This window comes from Mastigoproctus giganteus, chromosome 2 (assembly GCF_048544385.1).
Source record: "Mastigoproctus giganteus isolate SK-2022 chromosome 2, ASM4854438v1, whole genome shotgun sequence".
In the NCBI taxonomy this organism is placed as follows: Eukaryota; Metazoa; Arthropoda; class Arachnida; order Uropygi; family Thelyphonidae; genus Mastigoproctus; species Mastigoproctus giganteus.
Window position 1 is genome coordinate 220,963,476 of NC_143576.1, and position 13,870 is coordinate 220,977,345.

The 13,870-nt window shown below is 36.4% G+C and overlaps 1 protein-coding gene across 1 annotated transcript in view; it reads left to right on the forward strand.

The window, feature by feature from the left end:
• Positions 1 to 13,870, forward strand: part of LOC150090152 (uncharacterized) — a 55,831-nt gene that overhangs the window by 16,508 nt on the left and 25,453 nt on the right. The window contains exon 2 of the mRNA XM_090368975.1: positions 1,790 to 1,954. Coding sequence (XP_090225101.1) covers positions 1,790 to 1,954 — 165 coding nt within the window. The remainder of the gene's footprint in view (positions 1 to 1,789; positions 1,955 to 13,870) is intronic.

Sequence of the window (13,870 nt, forward strand, 5' to 3'; positions counted from 1 at the left end):
CAGGTTTATTGAATGTGTATTGTAAACAATTATGTAAAACATTTGATGTTAATATTTATAAAAAGTTTCCTGTAGTGTTTATAACTCTTGCAATAAAATTTTCTGAATTAAGCAAATTAAAGCATGGGCTATAATTTGGTTAATTTTATTAAAATTTGACTAATTTTGCATTCCACTAACTTGTAAAAATCAACAAAATATAGAAAGAAAATGGTTGTTATTAAAAATTGTTTGGTTTTCGGATATAATGCGAGTACCTCGAGATCAAATTTTTAATCTGGCCACCCTACACTGCAATGATGCTTCTTCTCTGACCAACTTCGCAGTTTACATTAAACAGCAACATGATGTGATAATAGTGTGTTTCTGCCTTAAGTGACAGCGGTACTAGTAAATCTACCAAGAAAAGGAAATTGATTGATTTGGATCAGAAAATTAAACTAATAAGGATGTATGAAAATGGTCAAACATTAACAAGTATCGCACTGAATTCAGATTTATCAATAATAATATAGCAGCAATATGTTATTAGTCATTCCCAAGTTACGTAAAACTCAATGAAGTAAGAAGTCCCGAAACATATCTCTTACGTATGTCGGGGGACTTCTGTATTTTTGGATTAACTGGGATTTGTTTTTTACCGTCTAGCCCGGAAAATCGGGAGTCTATTGTATTTACCTGTGCATTTGTAGTGACATAATTGCCCCGCCCACTTGTACCACATAACTCATATCCCTCTTCTTCTGGCTACACCCCCACCACCACACGGCATTCTCAATGTCGAGTAAATATCGCTATGTAATTATTTACCTGCGTTTACATAGGTCTCTTAGTAAAAGGCCTTTTGCTTCAGGTTCCATAATGCACAAGGAATATTGTTGCATCCGAAAGAGCAGGACTGTACAAATATTAAATAAAATGCTAAACTATTTACAAATATACAAACTATATCATGTGCATGAGGTTGGCGAACTTTATGGAGGCAGTTGTCTTTCAATGGAAGACAACAGTGTAATTATTTTCCTACCCATTTGTAGTGACATAATTGCCCCATCCTCTTCTCCCGTTGGCTCGAATAAATATTAGGAGGAAAACCTTTTTAATGTATAGAGAGATGTAAAGAGAGATTTAATGTAAAGAAGGACTGGTTTGGAAGAGAGTGGGAGACTTACAGATGGTATTTCAAAAGAACACTGCCCATGGAAGTATCTATAGAAAAGATATGTAGCAGAAACAATGTTATGGCACAAAGGGTGCAGGGAAGGGTCATTAATTAATCTGACTGCTCTCTTTTGAATGGAGTCTAGAAAGCATCCAAAAAACTTCTCAAGCTTCTAAGCTTGGAAGAAGTTTTTTGGGCACTACACCATATCCCACATCAATATTCCATGATATTGTAGACTTAAGGTTTATGCAGAGTAGTTTAGAAAAAATGTAATTCTGAGAGAAAAAGAAAACCTAGGGATTTTTTTTTTTTTTTTGCTTACCTCCTTCCTGCTTGTATTCCCATTATTGTCATCAGAGAACACTGTTAATAGCAAAATATGTCTTTGTAAATGTATGAAGTGAAGAAGTACCTTGGATTTTAGCAGGATGGTGGGGGGGAAATTATGGACATTTAATTTTATTAAATGTGGCATTGTAATGATAGCCTTGCTTAGAAGGCACTGTAATAATACCACAATGTGCATATTTGTTTGAATCAGGATAATTAGAAATTTTGTACATTCAGGTTTCTTTTAAAATTGCTGTAGATAGGATAAAGTATTTGATATTTTATTATTTCTAGAACACTCATCGACAGGGCAAATCAGTGGCTTCAGCTAAATCCTTCATGGGAAGTAAAGACTTGTGAAAGTATTGAGTTCAGCCTCGATCAGGAATATTTTAATTATGAAGTAACTGTATTTTTTGAACACAGTGATAGATGTATGTGGTATATTCGTGGACTCAGGTATGTTGTGTAGCACTCAATAAAAGATTCTTTTAAGTTATTAAATGATTTTCAGTTTTATTAAATTTTAAGAAAATGTGTTTTAGTAATTGTTTTTGTATTACATGTATGTGATCAACTATGAAATTGAAATCATAATACTGAAGAAAGTAGTCAGTTAAATTTTGCTGTGCAAGCATTAATTTTCATTTTTTAATTTAGATTTGCAGGTTACATTAGAAATAACGGGAATGTTGGGTGGCCTCATTAATTGAATAAACAATGGTATCGATTGCATGGCATACTACTTTAGCATCCACAGAAGTGAGATAAATTGTTTGATTGCACTCTCCTTTGATGTTTGTAGTTGGAGAGAAAAATATATTAATGTCACTAAATTATTTTCTGTATGTTTATGTCTATAAAGGTGTGTAGAAATATTCTGGTAACCCACTGCAGCTTACATATTTTTTATTATTTTGTTAATTTTTGAATTATTTTTTTATTACTTGTAAATTTTTCATTAAAATTATTATCAGTTTTATAAATAATTGAAATTGCAGTAGTTAATAAAATATTTACTAAAAAACCCAACCTATAGAGGCAAATAAGCTGTGGCAGCTTTCAACATATTCTTGAATAGCTGTGCAGATAGGAGGGTGTCTATTATGGAAGAACTTGAAAAACAAAATTATATCTTCAACAAATGCATTTAAGCAACAAGTGATTAATTGATAGGTGAGTCATGTCAGAGTGGCCAATCGATAGATATCAGAAAAACTCACTGAAAAGCAGAGCCTGTCAGAAAACCTAGAAAGGTTTTCTGACAGGTTCTGCTGCAAAGCAAAGAAAGGATGCATAGAAAATCAGCAAAGACTTCTTTGCTTATGTATAAACTCTAGAAGGAAGGGAATGAAATCAGATTGGTCCACTTGATAGCGATGGTTCGACTGTTGATGATCCTGCTCAGATAGCTGACAAACTGAATGAGTATTTTGCATCTACATTCACACATGAGAAATTCTGTAGGGAAGTGGAGGACAGAAGTTTAAATGATGTTGTAATAACTGAGAGCAAAGTGGAGGAGAAATTGAAGTTAAACATAAGAAAAGCACCTTGGGGTGGATGGGATCTATCCAATTATATTAAAGGAGATGGCAAAGTAAGCAAGCAAACCTTTAGCCATAATTTTGAGAGCACCCTTGGACTCAGGGAAGGTCCCCACAGACTGGAGTGTGCAAATGTATCTCCAATTATTTACAATCCAATGTCACTTCTCTCATTCAGCCCATGGATCAAGGAGTTATCAAAAATTTTAAATGCCATTACAGAAGTGATTTTATGAAACAAATGATTAGCAAGGATATCTCCAGTCTAAACTTTCAACAGGGCTTCACAATTAAAGACGCATATATTCTATAACAATTGCTTGAAATACTGTGAAATCCATCACTTGTGAGAGTGGCTGCCTCTGTAGCCAGGTGGGCAGGAGCAGCAGTGCTGCGTAGTACACACCAGGGTTCGAGCCCGTGACCACCAAATACAAAGAATGTGGAAAGGTCAGAGAATGACCACCGCATATCCCCGGAGCAATATGGCTTTAGTTGCTAATGCTCCTAATAACCAAATAAACAAACTTGTGAGAGCATGGAAGAAATTATGGCCAAGTGTCACATTTGCTGATTTTCCATCTGATGAAGATGATATTGATGGTTTTAATGTAAGGTCAAGGCAGTGCCGGATTAGGTACGAGCTGGCAGGGATCCTGTCCAGGGTGCCATTCTTTAAGGGCCGCCAAAAACAGAAGAACAATGAGACAAAAAAATATATATCCTCGGTAAAGGGTGCCGAAAAATCATTCTTCCAAGGGTGCAGAAATACCTTGGTCCGGCACTGGGTCAAGGCAAAGCAGTGAAGAAATAATGCAAACAGTTCAATCCACCACAACAGAAAATCCTTTACATAGCCTTGAAGTTGGAGATATTGATGCATGGCTCACTGTTGATAATGAGGTTGAATTATCATAGTCATTCTCAGATCAAGAAATCATTGATAGTGTCATTACTCCTGAGACATTACATGATGCACTTTCTTCAGATGTAGAAGAAGAGGACATGACACAACTGAAAAGATAACTTGGGCTATTGCAGAATCAAGCATTGAAAATAGCCTTCATTTTTTTAAACAAAATTCAAGCTTTACTATGGAAGAAGTAATACATGTACCTGCAAAACACCATGATAACAAAAAAATATCAGCATCAATAAACCAAAGTGATATAACAAAATTTTTGAAGAAAAAACCAGCTACTATTCCTAAAGAAAGCCATCAAGAAAATGTACCCTCTACTACAGATGAAGCATTAGAAAAAATGGCACCCTCTGCATCTAAAGCAGACATATTTAAAGGGGATCAGCTAGAATACAAATTTTTTTCCCCTTTTTTATGTTTATGTACTAAAGTTTAAGTTTTTTTTGTTTATTTGCTAAAGTATGTTTATGTTTACATATTACAGGATGTTTATGTTTTTTATTTATTTTATTTTTTATGAAAACCCCAAACATAAGAGGTATAGAACCTATAGTATTTAGTACCGTGCATGGGTTGGAGGTTGAGATTATGAAAGAAGATGTTTTGTTGACATTAGACTTGAACTTCTGTAGACTGTAATTTTCAGGAAATACATATGAAGGAAGGTTGTTCCACAAAACGGCAGTTGAATGAATAAACAAGGAAGATGAAAAGTTGGTTCTATGAATTTGAAGTTGGACAGTAAATGGATGTTGGCTTGTAACAGCATGTTTATTTGTTGTTTGTTATTTGGTTTTTTGGAGCATTAGCAACTAAGGCCATATTGCTCTGGAATATGCGGTGGTCATTCCTTCACTTTTCTGCATCCTCCGTATTTGGTGGTGACGGGCTCGAACTGCGGTCTAATCAAGAAGCGTGTGCTAAGCACTGCTGTTCCTTCCCACCTGGCTATGGAGGTGCCTTAGCAGCATGTTTTCAGACTGTTTTGAAAGAGAGAGCGGGAATTACAGAAGCCAATTCAGAAGAACAGTGCTCATGGAAGCATCTATAGAAAAGGCATGCAACAGAAACAGTATGTCTATGAGACAGCGAGTAGGGAGACTGTTAGAGATGAGTCATTAATTAACCTAACTGCATTCTTCTGAATGGAATCTAGAAGCCTGAGAGAGGTTTTGGGGGCACTGTTTGATTTGCGATTTATACAGATTTGATTGAACAGCTTTTTGGAAGAAAAGTAACACCGAGAGCAAAAGAGAAAACCAAGTTTTTTAAATGCAGAGGAAGCAATATTTGTAATGTGCTTGTGCCAAGAGAGATTAGAAGTCAGGGTAATCCCCAAAAGAAAGATGTCATCTTGCCTAGAAATCGGAGTGTCACCAAAGATAAGCATAACTGCAGAAGAATCCTTTTTGCGAGATATAAGATAGGAATGAGTTTTAGGAGGATTGAAATCAACTACGTTGTCTTTGCCTCACTGGAGAATTACCTGGAGATTGGCATTTAAGGAATTGGTAGAGGATATTCGAGAAGTTGAAGCTGATTGAGCAGGATGAGGTTTCTTAAACTGGAAAGTGGAATGCAATGTGCTATCATCAGCAAAACTATGGATAGGATTTCTGGTCAATCAAAGAAGATCATTAATATACAAGAGGAAAAGGGTGGGAGAAAGAACTGAACCTTGGGGCACACCGATATTAGTGGAGAAGTTAGAAGACAGAGAGCTATTTACCTCACCCTCAGTGAGCAATCAGAGAGAAAACTGGATAATCAGTTACAAAAAACGGATGGCAAACCATAAGATGGAAGCTTGTTTAGAACACCTTTATGCCAAACACGATTGAAAGCCTTTGAGATGTCAAGAGCAACTGCTTGTGTTTCACTGAACTTTTCCATTGAATTTGTCCATAAATGGGTAACATAAGCCAGATATCACCAGTGGATCGACAGTGACGGAATCCATACTGGCGATCGTTGATCAGATGGAAGGTTTCTAGATAGTTTAAGAGTTGGCAGTTAATTGATTTCTCCATTACTTTAGAAAGAGTAGGCATAATTGCAATGGGACGATAATTGGATGGGAGTGATTTGTCACCCTTTTTAGGAATTGGCTGGATATGAACAAATTTCCAAGCAGAAGAAAAAAAAATTCTTTGGAATAAGAAAGTGAAAAAAGGTGGCAAAGAACAGGAGTAAGTTCAGAAGCACAGGTTTTGAGAACAAGTGGAAAAATACCATCAGGACCTAGCGCTTTCTTAGCATCAAGATTCGTCAAAATCCTTCTGACATCCTTTTGTCGGAAGACCACAGGAGGCATTGAATGGAGTGTGGTGGGAGGTGTTTTACCAAGGTCATTAATAAATGAGTTGGAAGAAAAATGGGATGCTAGCAGGTTGACTTTAACCTTGGCTGAAGTGACAATAAAAACATCTGGTTTTGATAGAGGTGGGAGCAGAGATGGGCAAAAGTTGTGGCCAATAGTTTTGGCAAGAGACCAGAATGCTTTGCTAGCATTAGGGCAAGAAGCAAGTTTTCTATTCTTAGCCTGTTCAAGATCTAGTTTGGACTGATTAATAACTGCTTTACAATTGTTGCAACCTCTGGTGTAGGCAGAAAATGAAACTGAAGAATTGGAAGCAAACCAATTATGATATGCAACATTCTTCTCTTGAACAGCCTTAGCACATTTATTGGAAAACCAAGGTTTAGATAAAGGTCCAGATTTTAAAGTGGAGTGTGGAATAAAGGATTCCATTCCTACAAGAATAATTTCACTGACACAATCTGAGCAAATGTTGACATCAGAAGTTTTGAATCAGTAATCTGACCAAGGAAAAGAAGGAAAAAAATCTTGCAGGTCATCCCATTTTGACATTCTTGTAATGTCAAATTAGAGAAGAGAAAATGACCAAGTTGTGATCTGAGGGGCCTAAAGGACCACTCACTTCGACCGTGTACCTAGAAGTGTTTGTGAGAAAAATATCAAACGTGTTGGCTGTATGGTTAGGATTGTCTGGTATTCTGGTAGGTAAATGAACAATCTGTGCGAGGTGATTAGTAATTGCAAAAGCCTCAGCATCTTGACCAATTTGGTCTGTGTGACTAGAAAACAGAAGCCAGCTGTAGTTGTGAACATTAAAATCACCAAGGAAAATTACCTCACTGTTAGGAAAGTTGGACCGGAGAAAGTCAAGTTGCAAAGAGAGGAAGTCAAAAAGTTCCAAGTGATTAGTGGAATTGGGAGAATGGTAGAGACAACAGATGAATTAGAGAATGAGGTAGGGAGATTTTAAGGCAGAGAAGATCAAAAAGAGGAGATTCCAAATTACGAAGTCTCTGACAGGGAATATCGGAATGGACATATGCACGAGTACCACCTTTTAGGCAAAAGGAATCATACAGTGGATGATCTGGCCAACTGAGATGAGCAGTGGTTGAATCAATTGATAACTTAGATTCTGTCAGAAAAAGTACATGGGGTTTGGCAGACTGTAAGTGGAAATGGACATCATTGAGATTAGAACTGAGATCACGTGTATTTGTGAATTAAACTAGGAAGTATTTGGGAGCAAACCTATCTTTTTTCAAATAAGTTTGCTCTATTAGTTTGATAATTCATGGGTATTCAATAGTAAGAAAAAGTGGGAAGAGACATGCTGTATGAAATAATGAAATTTTTGGATATGGTGGCGTACACATTGGATATGGTGTATACAATATACCCAGATCTTTGACATAACGTGGCCTCGACAATGCCCCTCGTGCACGCACGCACGCACACACACACACACACACACACACACACACACACACACACACACACACACACAATACTCGGATTCCCTCCAGTCGCTATCTGGCAGAGTAGAGGTAGCAAGGTTATACACTATCTGATCCGGAAGCCTCCTAAAGAGTTACCAATAGGTTTGGTCAAGTGTACTTACTAGCGGCCAGCCTGCAAACACCATTTTAGAGCTGTACCCTCGAATTCTAAGGAAGTTTGGATCTCGCCATGGTGTTCATCATAACTGCAAAAGACATCAATCATACCGCATGATGGAAGAGAAGGGGAAGGGTTGACTGGAACTTAGCTCTGGAGACTTGTGTGCAGTTAATAAAATTTAATTTTTAATCTCTCTATTTCTTACTTAGCCTCATTTCTGCATTAAATATATTAAAAATAAAACTTTCTAGATAATGGAAAAATCGAAACAATGGCACCATCAATCCCCCGAAGGTGCCGTTATATGTACAGTATATTCAAATTACCTTTAAATTATCTTTTGAACAGTGAAACTTAAAAACAGGTTATCCATTTATTTTTTGCTATGAATCAGTGCCAAAAGTAACCATCACTATTGAACAGTTAGACTGTTGACTAGCTTTCAAACAAAAGTAGTTTTTTTCTAGTGGTAATATTTGTTTGAAAAGTATAAACTGTAGAGACCTGATGATCAGACTTTTATACATGTATGAAGGCAAAGTTTTGAATGCATTTGCAACAGTAATTTTTAAATTTATATTAATATTATTAGTAGTAGTAGTGGCAAATGATGCAAGAAAGCAAGCTTATACAGCTTCAGCCAAAATGAAAAAAAAAAAGCTAACTAACACTTCTCATTTCATTTGTCCATCCCTTCTATCAGTTTATCTATTTCTTCCTTGAATTTATTCAAACTACCCTCTTCTACAACACCAGATGGGAGTTCCAACAAACAAACAAACACCCTCTGGCTTAAAGCAAATTTCTGCACATTTGACTTGCAACCATCCTTTATCGGTTTGAATTTATGTCCTTTATGTGTGTAGTCTGAGCAAGAGGAAGGATTCCATCAGCATTGAGCTTACTTAGTCCATTCAAGGCCTTAGACACCTCAATTAGATCTTCTTGTAGGTGCCTAGTCACCAGATACTGCAGTTTGCAGAACAGAAGCCTCTCCTAGTAAGAGCACTCTTTTGCTCCCCTCACCAACCTTGTTGCTCTTCTCTGCACCTGTTCTGAGAGGTACAGATCCTTTCTAAAATTAGGCTTCCAGGACTGTATGAGTCTGATGTGGCCTAACCATTGCCTTATATGAGGGTTGTTCAATAAAGAATAGTCATGATTTTTCATGAACAACCATACTGTTTGCTATTTCTAGCTGAGCTGTATCACACAGTAACTGCACAGTTGACTCATGAGCATGGTGTGAAATTGGCCGTCAGTCAAGTTTATGCATGTTCAGTTTTGCATATGTGACTTGTGAGGAACAGTATGCTGTTCTCAAAATTTGTTTCCATCAAAAAACATGGTAAATTTATGCTTACACATAGCACAGCTCACAGGTGGTTTAGAATGTTTAAAGATGGACATAGTTCAATCATAAAAATCAGCGGTCTTGGAGTTCCAACCACTGCTGTCACCACAGAAACCACAAAACCTGTTTCTGTGATCATGAGAGAAGGTTGTTGTAAGGCAACTGGCAGAGATGTTGAGATTATCAGTAGGAAGCACACATGGTATTCTCCATGCCATTTGCATATTACACGCATTTGTGCATGTTTGGTTCCAAGACTGTTTACACCTCAGCAACAAGTTAGTATGGAGGTTTGTCAGGAGCTGCAAAGGATGATTACTGAAAATGCTGAGGTTCTGCACAAGGTTATTATTTTGACCCAGATGCTAAGCAACAAAGCTCTATTTGGAAGTCTACATAATTGCCAACACCGAAAAAAGCAAAAGTTGTAGCTTCTGCAGGAAAGGTTATGGTCATCTCTTTTTTGGCATTCAAGGAATGGTTTACTAGCATGTTGTGCAATGTCATATGACTGTTAGGGGACCTTACTACATAACTGTACAGCACACTTTGCTGATCACATTCATCACAAGCAACCACAACTGTATGAAGTTGAGTGTATGCTGCATCACAGCAATATGAGATCTCATATGCTCACACTGTCATCAAGGACTTAGTCAGCAGTGATGTCAAATGAGTTCCACCTCCACCTATGGCTGTAACCTTGCACATTGCAATTTTATTTTTATTTCCAAAGTTAAAAACATTGATCTGATGAGGAAAATGTTTCTGATCTTCAGAAGTTAGGACATCAGAGGCCTCAAATGCATGTCAAAAAATGGCTTCTACCATGTTTTTAAACAAAGCAGAAACATTGGAGTAAGTGCATTTCATCAAATGGGGACTACCTTGAAATGGACAATTAAAATATGGGTGATTAATAAAGGTATGTTGTGAAAAAAAAATTATCATTATTGAACAGCCCTTGTATAATGGGATAATTACCTTATCCTTTCCTGGCAAAATTCCTCTATATATCATTGACAAAACCCCATGAGCTGTCCTGGCAGCCTGTCTATACTCTCAAATAACTTCGTATCTGACTTCATAATTACGCCAGCTCTTTTTTTTTTTATTCTCCACTGTCCTGGATGTGATACCACATAGCTGGTATGTTAATCTAGAATTGCTGCTCCTCATATGAGGTACCTTGCATTTGTCAACATTAAACTTCAATTGCCACTTCTCAGCCTATCTGTCTAATTTATCTAGATCTTAATTTGTTTAGATCTTGTTGTAGTAGCATTCCCTGATTACTGTGATTACCTATCCTTCCAGCCTTTGTTGAGCCTAGCACTGAACCTTGGGGGACTCATTGGGCCCTGCACTTGTTGAACTTTGCTCAACAAGTGCAGATAACCGTTCTGTCTTCTTCCACTCAACCATCCCTTTTTCCATAGCAGCAGCTTGCCCTTAATGCCACACTGCTTCAGTTTTTGTAGCAGTCTTTTATGTGCAACAGTATCAGAATCTTTTCTGAAATTTAAATACAGCCTGGCCTCACATAATGCGAGTTTGTTTAATGCATTTTTCAGTTACTGTGATTTGAAAAAATTATACCACTTTTTACTTTATGCGATGCAAATTTCCAGTTAACGTGATCCTTTTTTTGTGATAGTTGAAAAGATTCAAATCGTGCCCTAAGCATCTGACAGCCAATAAACAAGCATTTGCCCGCTGCCCACCTCAGTGTGTTCCATCACCCATTGAAAGTAAAATGTTACTTGTTTGTCTCCTGCTTATAAAGTCATGTGCAGACATATTTAAAAATCTTAATTTTCTACCCCTGTTAATTATGATAAAAGAAAGAGTGAAAAACAACGTAATTGCAATAAAAAAAAAACGAAAAGTTACTACTTTAGCTGAAAAACTTGAAGTTATTAAAAAACATGAAAGTGGTGCAACCATGTGAAAATCGTAAGAGATCTAGGATACAGTAAGTCTACCGTACGAACTATCTTGAGCCGTAAGGACGAATATAAAGAGAAAGGTAAAGTTTCATCAACTTCATTTGTTTTACAAAATACCAGAAACAGAACTCCAATAATGATTGAAATGGAAAGTCTTTTATCAATTTGGATAGAAGCTCTCAATCAAAAAAGAATTCCATTATCCAAGGACAATATTCAAAGCAAAGCTATTAACATTTTTGCTAGGCTCAAAGAAACAAAATACCAAAGAGAGACTGAAACGTTTGTTGCTAGTTCAGGGTGGTTTGAACATTTCAAAAATCAAGCAGGACTGCATAATGTTAATGTAACAGGGGAAGCTGCTAGTGCTGATGAAGATGCTGCAGCCAAATTTCCTGCAGAATTGCAAAAAATCATTCAGGATGGTGAATACGACGATCGGCAAATATTTAATGTAGACGAAACGGGCCAATTTTGGAAACGGATGCCAACTAAAACTTATTTGGCTGCAAATGAAGCATCCCAACCTGGGTATAAAGTCTCAAAAGATCAACTAATGCTTTTATTAGGAGGTAACACTGAAGGTGATTTTAAATTGAAGCCTATGCTTGTGTACAGTGCACAAAAATCCTAGGATACAGCCATTTTTAAAGGATACAGCCATCGAACTCTTCCAGTCATTTTGCATTCAAATAAAAAAGCATGGGTGACCAAAGCCCTATTTGAAGCCTTTTCTGTCCAACAGTTGAAGCCTTTTGCAAGAAAAATAATCTTACTTTTAAAGCTTTGTTTTAGATAATGCACCTAGACATCCTTCTGCACTTGGTGACTTAAATGAAAATGTGAAACTTGTTTTTTTACTGGCTAATAAGACTTCATTATTGCAACCCATGGACCAAGGGACGGTTGCAACTTTCAAGGCTTACTATCTCTGTAGAACATTTGCACAGACACTTGAAGCTACAACAGGAGACAATGCAATTTCTGTACCAGTATTTTGGAAAGAATATAACATACGAGCGACCATTGAAAACATTCATGCAGCATGGGAAGAAGTGACAGCCAGCAATATGAGAGCAGCTTGGAAGCATCTTTTACCCCATTGTGCAAATGATTTTACTGACTTCAAAGATGCAGTTCAAAAAGTTATTGAAGACATAAGTAATATTGGTAATGACCTTGGTTTCAAAGGTTTGGATACAACTAACGTTTCAGAATCACTGAATTCGCATTCAGAATAGCATGTGTACGAAGAAGCTGAAGAAAAAGCGTGTGAGCCAAGTGAAAATGTTACCACAAAGGAGATAACGGTAAAAGAACTAGGCGATATCTTTTGTATCGCAGAGAACCTTAAACAAAAAATAATGGATGTTGATCCTAACATCGAAAGCAGCATATTATTTCGCCAGGGCCTAGAGAAGCTTGTTGTCAGCTATTGGAAATTGTATAATGAAAAAAAGAAAGCCAAAACTGTTCAAACTACTGTGTTCAAATATTTTTACATGTTTATTATCAGAAGTTTTTATGAAATGACTACACCACCCTATGAAAAAATAGTATTTTATGCAATAAATATTTAATTCTATAATTATTTTTATTATCTTTTATATGGTATATAGTTAAAAAGTTATTTAATAGGTATTTTTAAAATTCTTTATGGACATTCCTGAAGTCAAGGACCAATTATAATTTTTCCTATTGATTATTATGTTCGATTAACACGTTTCCATTTTGCACGATGTGCTCATGAGACAAATTAATCGTGTTAATCGAGGCCAGCCTGTATATGATATCAAAATTACTTTTTTTTTATCCAATTCCTTTGTTTTACATATGCCTCCTTGACAACATTGTCTGGAAAAGAGAAAAAATGCCATCAGCATTTAGTTTACTCAAACCTTTTAGAGCCTTAAACACCTTAATCATCTTCTCAGGTGCGAGTTTATATGCACTATATGAGTGAATTTTTCAAGCAATTTTGAAAATCCATACAAATGAAAACTTTGTATGTAATTTATTTTAAATATTAATATTCGTATTTTGACTTAGTTGCCTTTGGGTTCACTTGGTTTAAATTAGAGTGAAATAATTTCAAAAATCAAATTAGAATTTAAAGATATTAGTTAAAAACTTGTTTCTTCAATTTTTCTTGGTGATACTATATCATACATATATTTTTATATTACTTTATGCAATTGCATCAACTTCTGGATCTGATTTCAGAGAATTTTGGTTTTTGTAAGTCAAAATCAGATAACAACGGCTGACAAGAGTAATCTCCTCTTGTGAATTTAATACCCAATTTCTAGATATTGCAGTTTTTCAGAACTTGTGTCTCTAATTAAGATGGTTTCCAAACCTGTATGCAATATTTAAGGTGTAGTGTGCTAATCATTGCTTTATATGGTGGAATGAATACACACACACACACACTCTCTCTCTCTCTCTCTCTCTCTCTCTCTCTCTCTCTCTCTCTCTCTCTCTCTCTCTCTCTCTCGTTGTCAAAGTTCCTGTTCGTCATTGATAGAGCCCCCATGTGTTTTCCTGGAAGCCTGTCTGCACTGTTCAGAGCACATGTCAGACTACAGTTAGCCAATGCCTTTTTCATTATTGGCTACCTTTAGTTTGGTACTAAATTACATGTTAGAACTATGGCCTCTAAT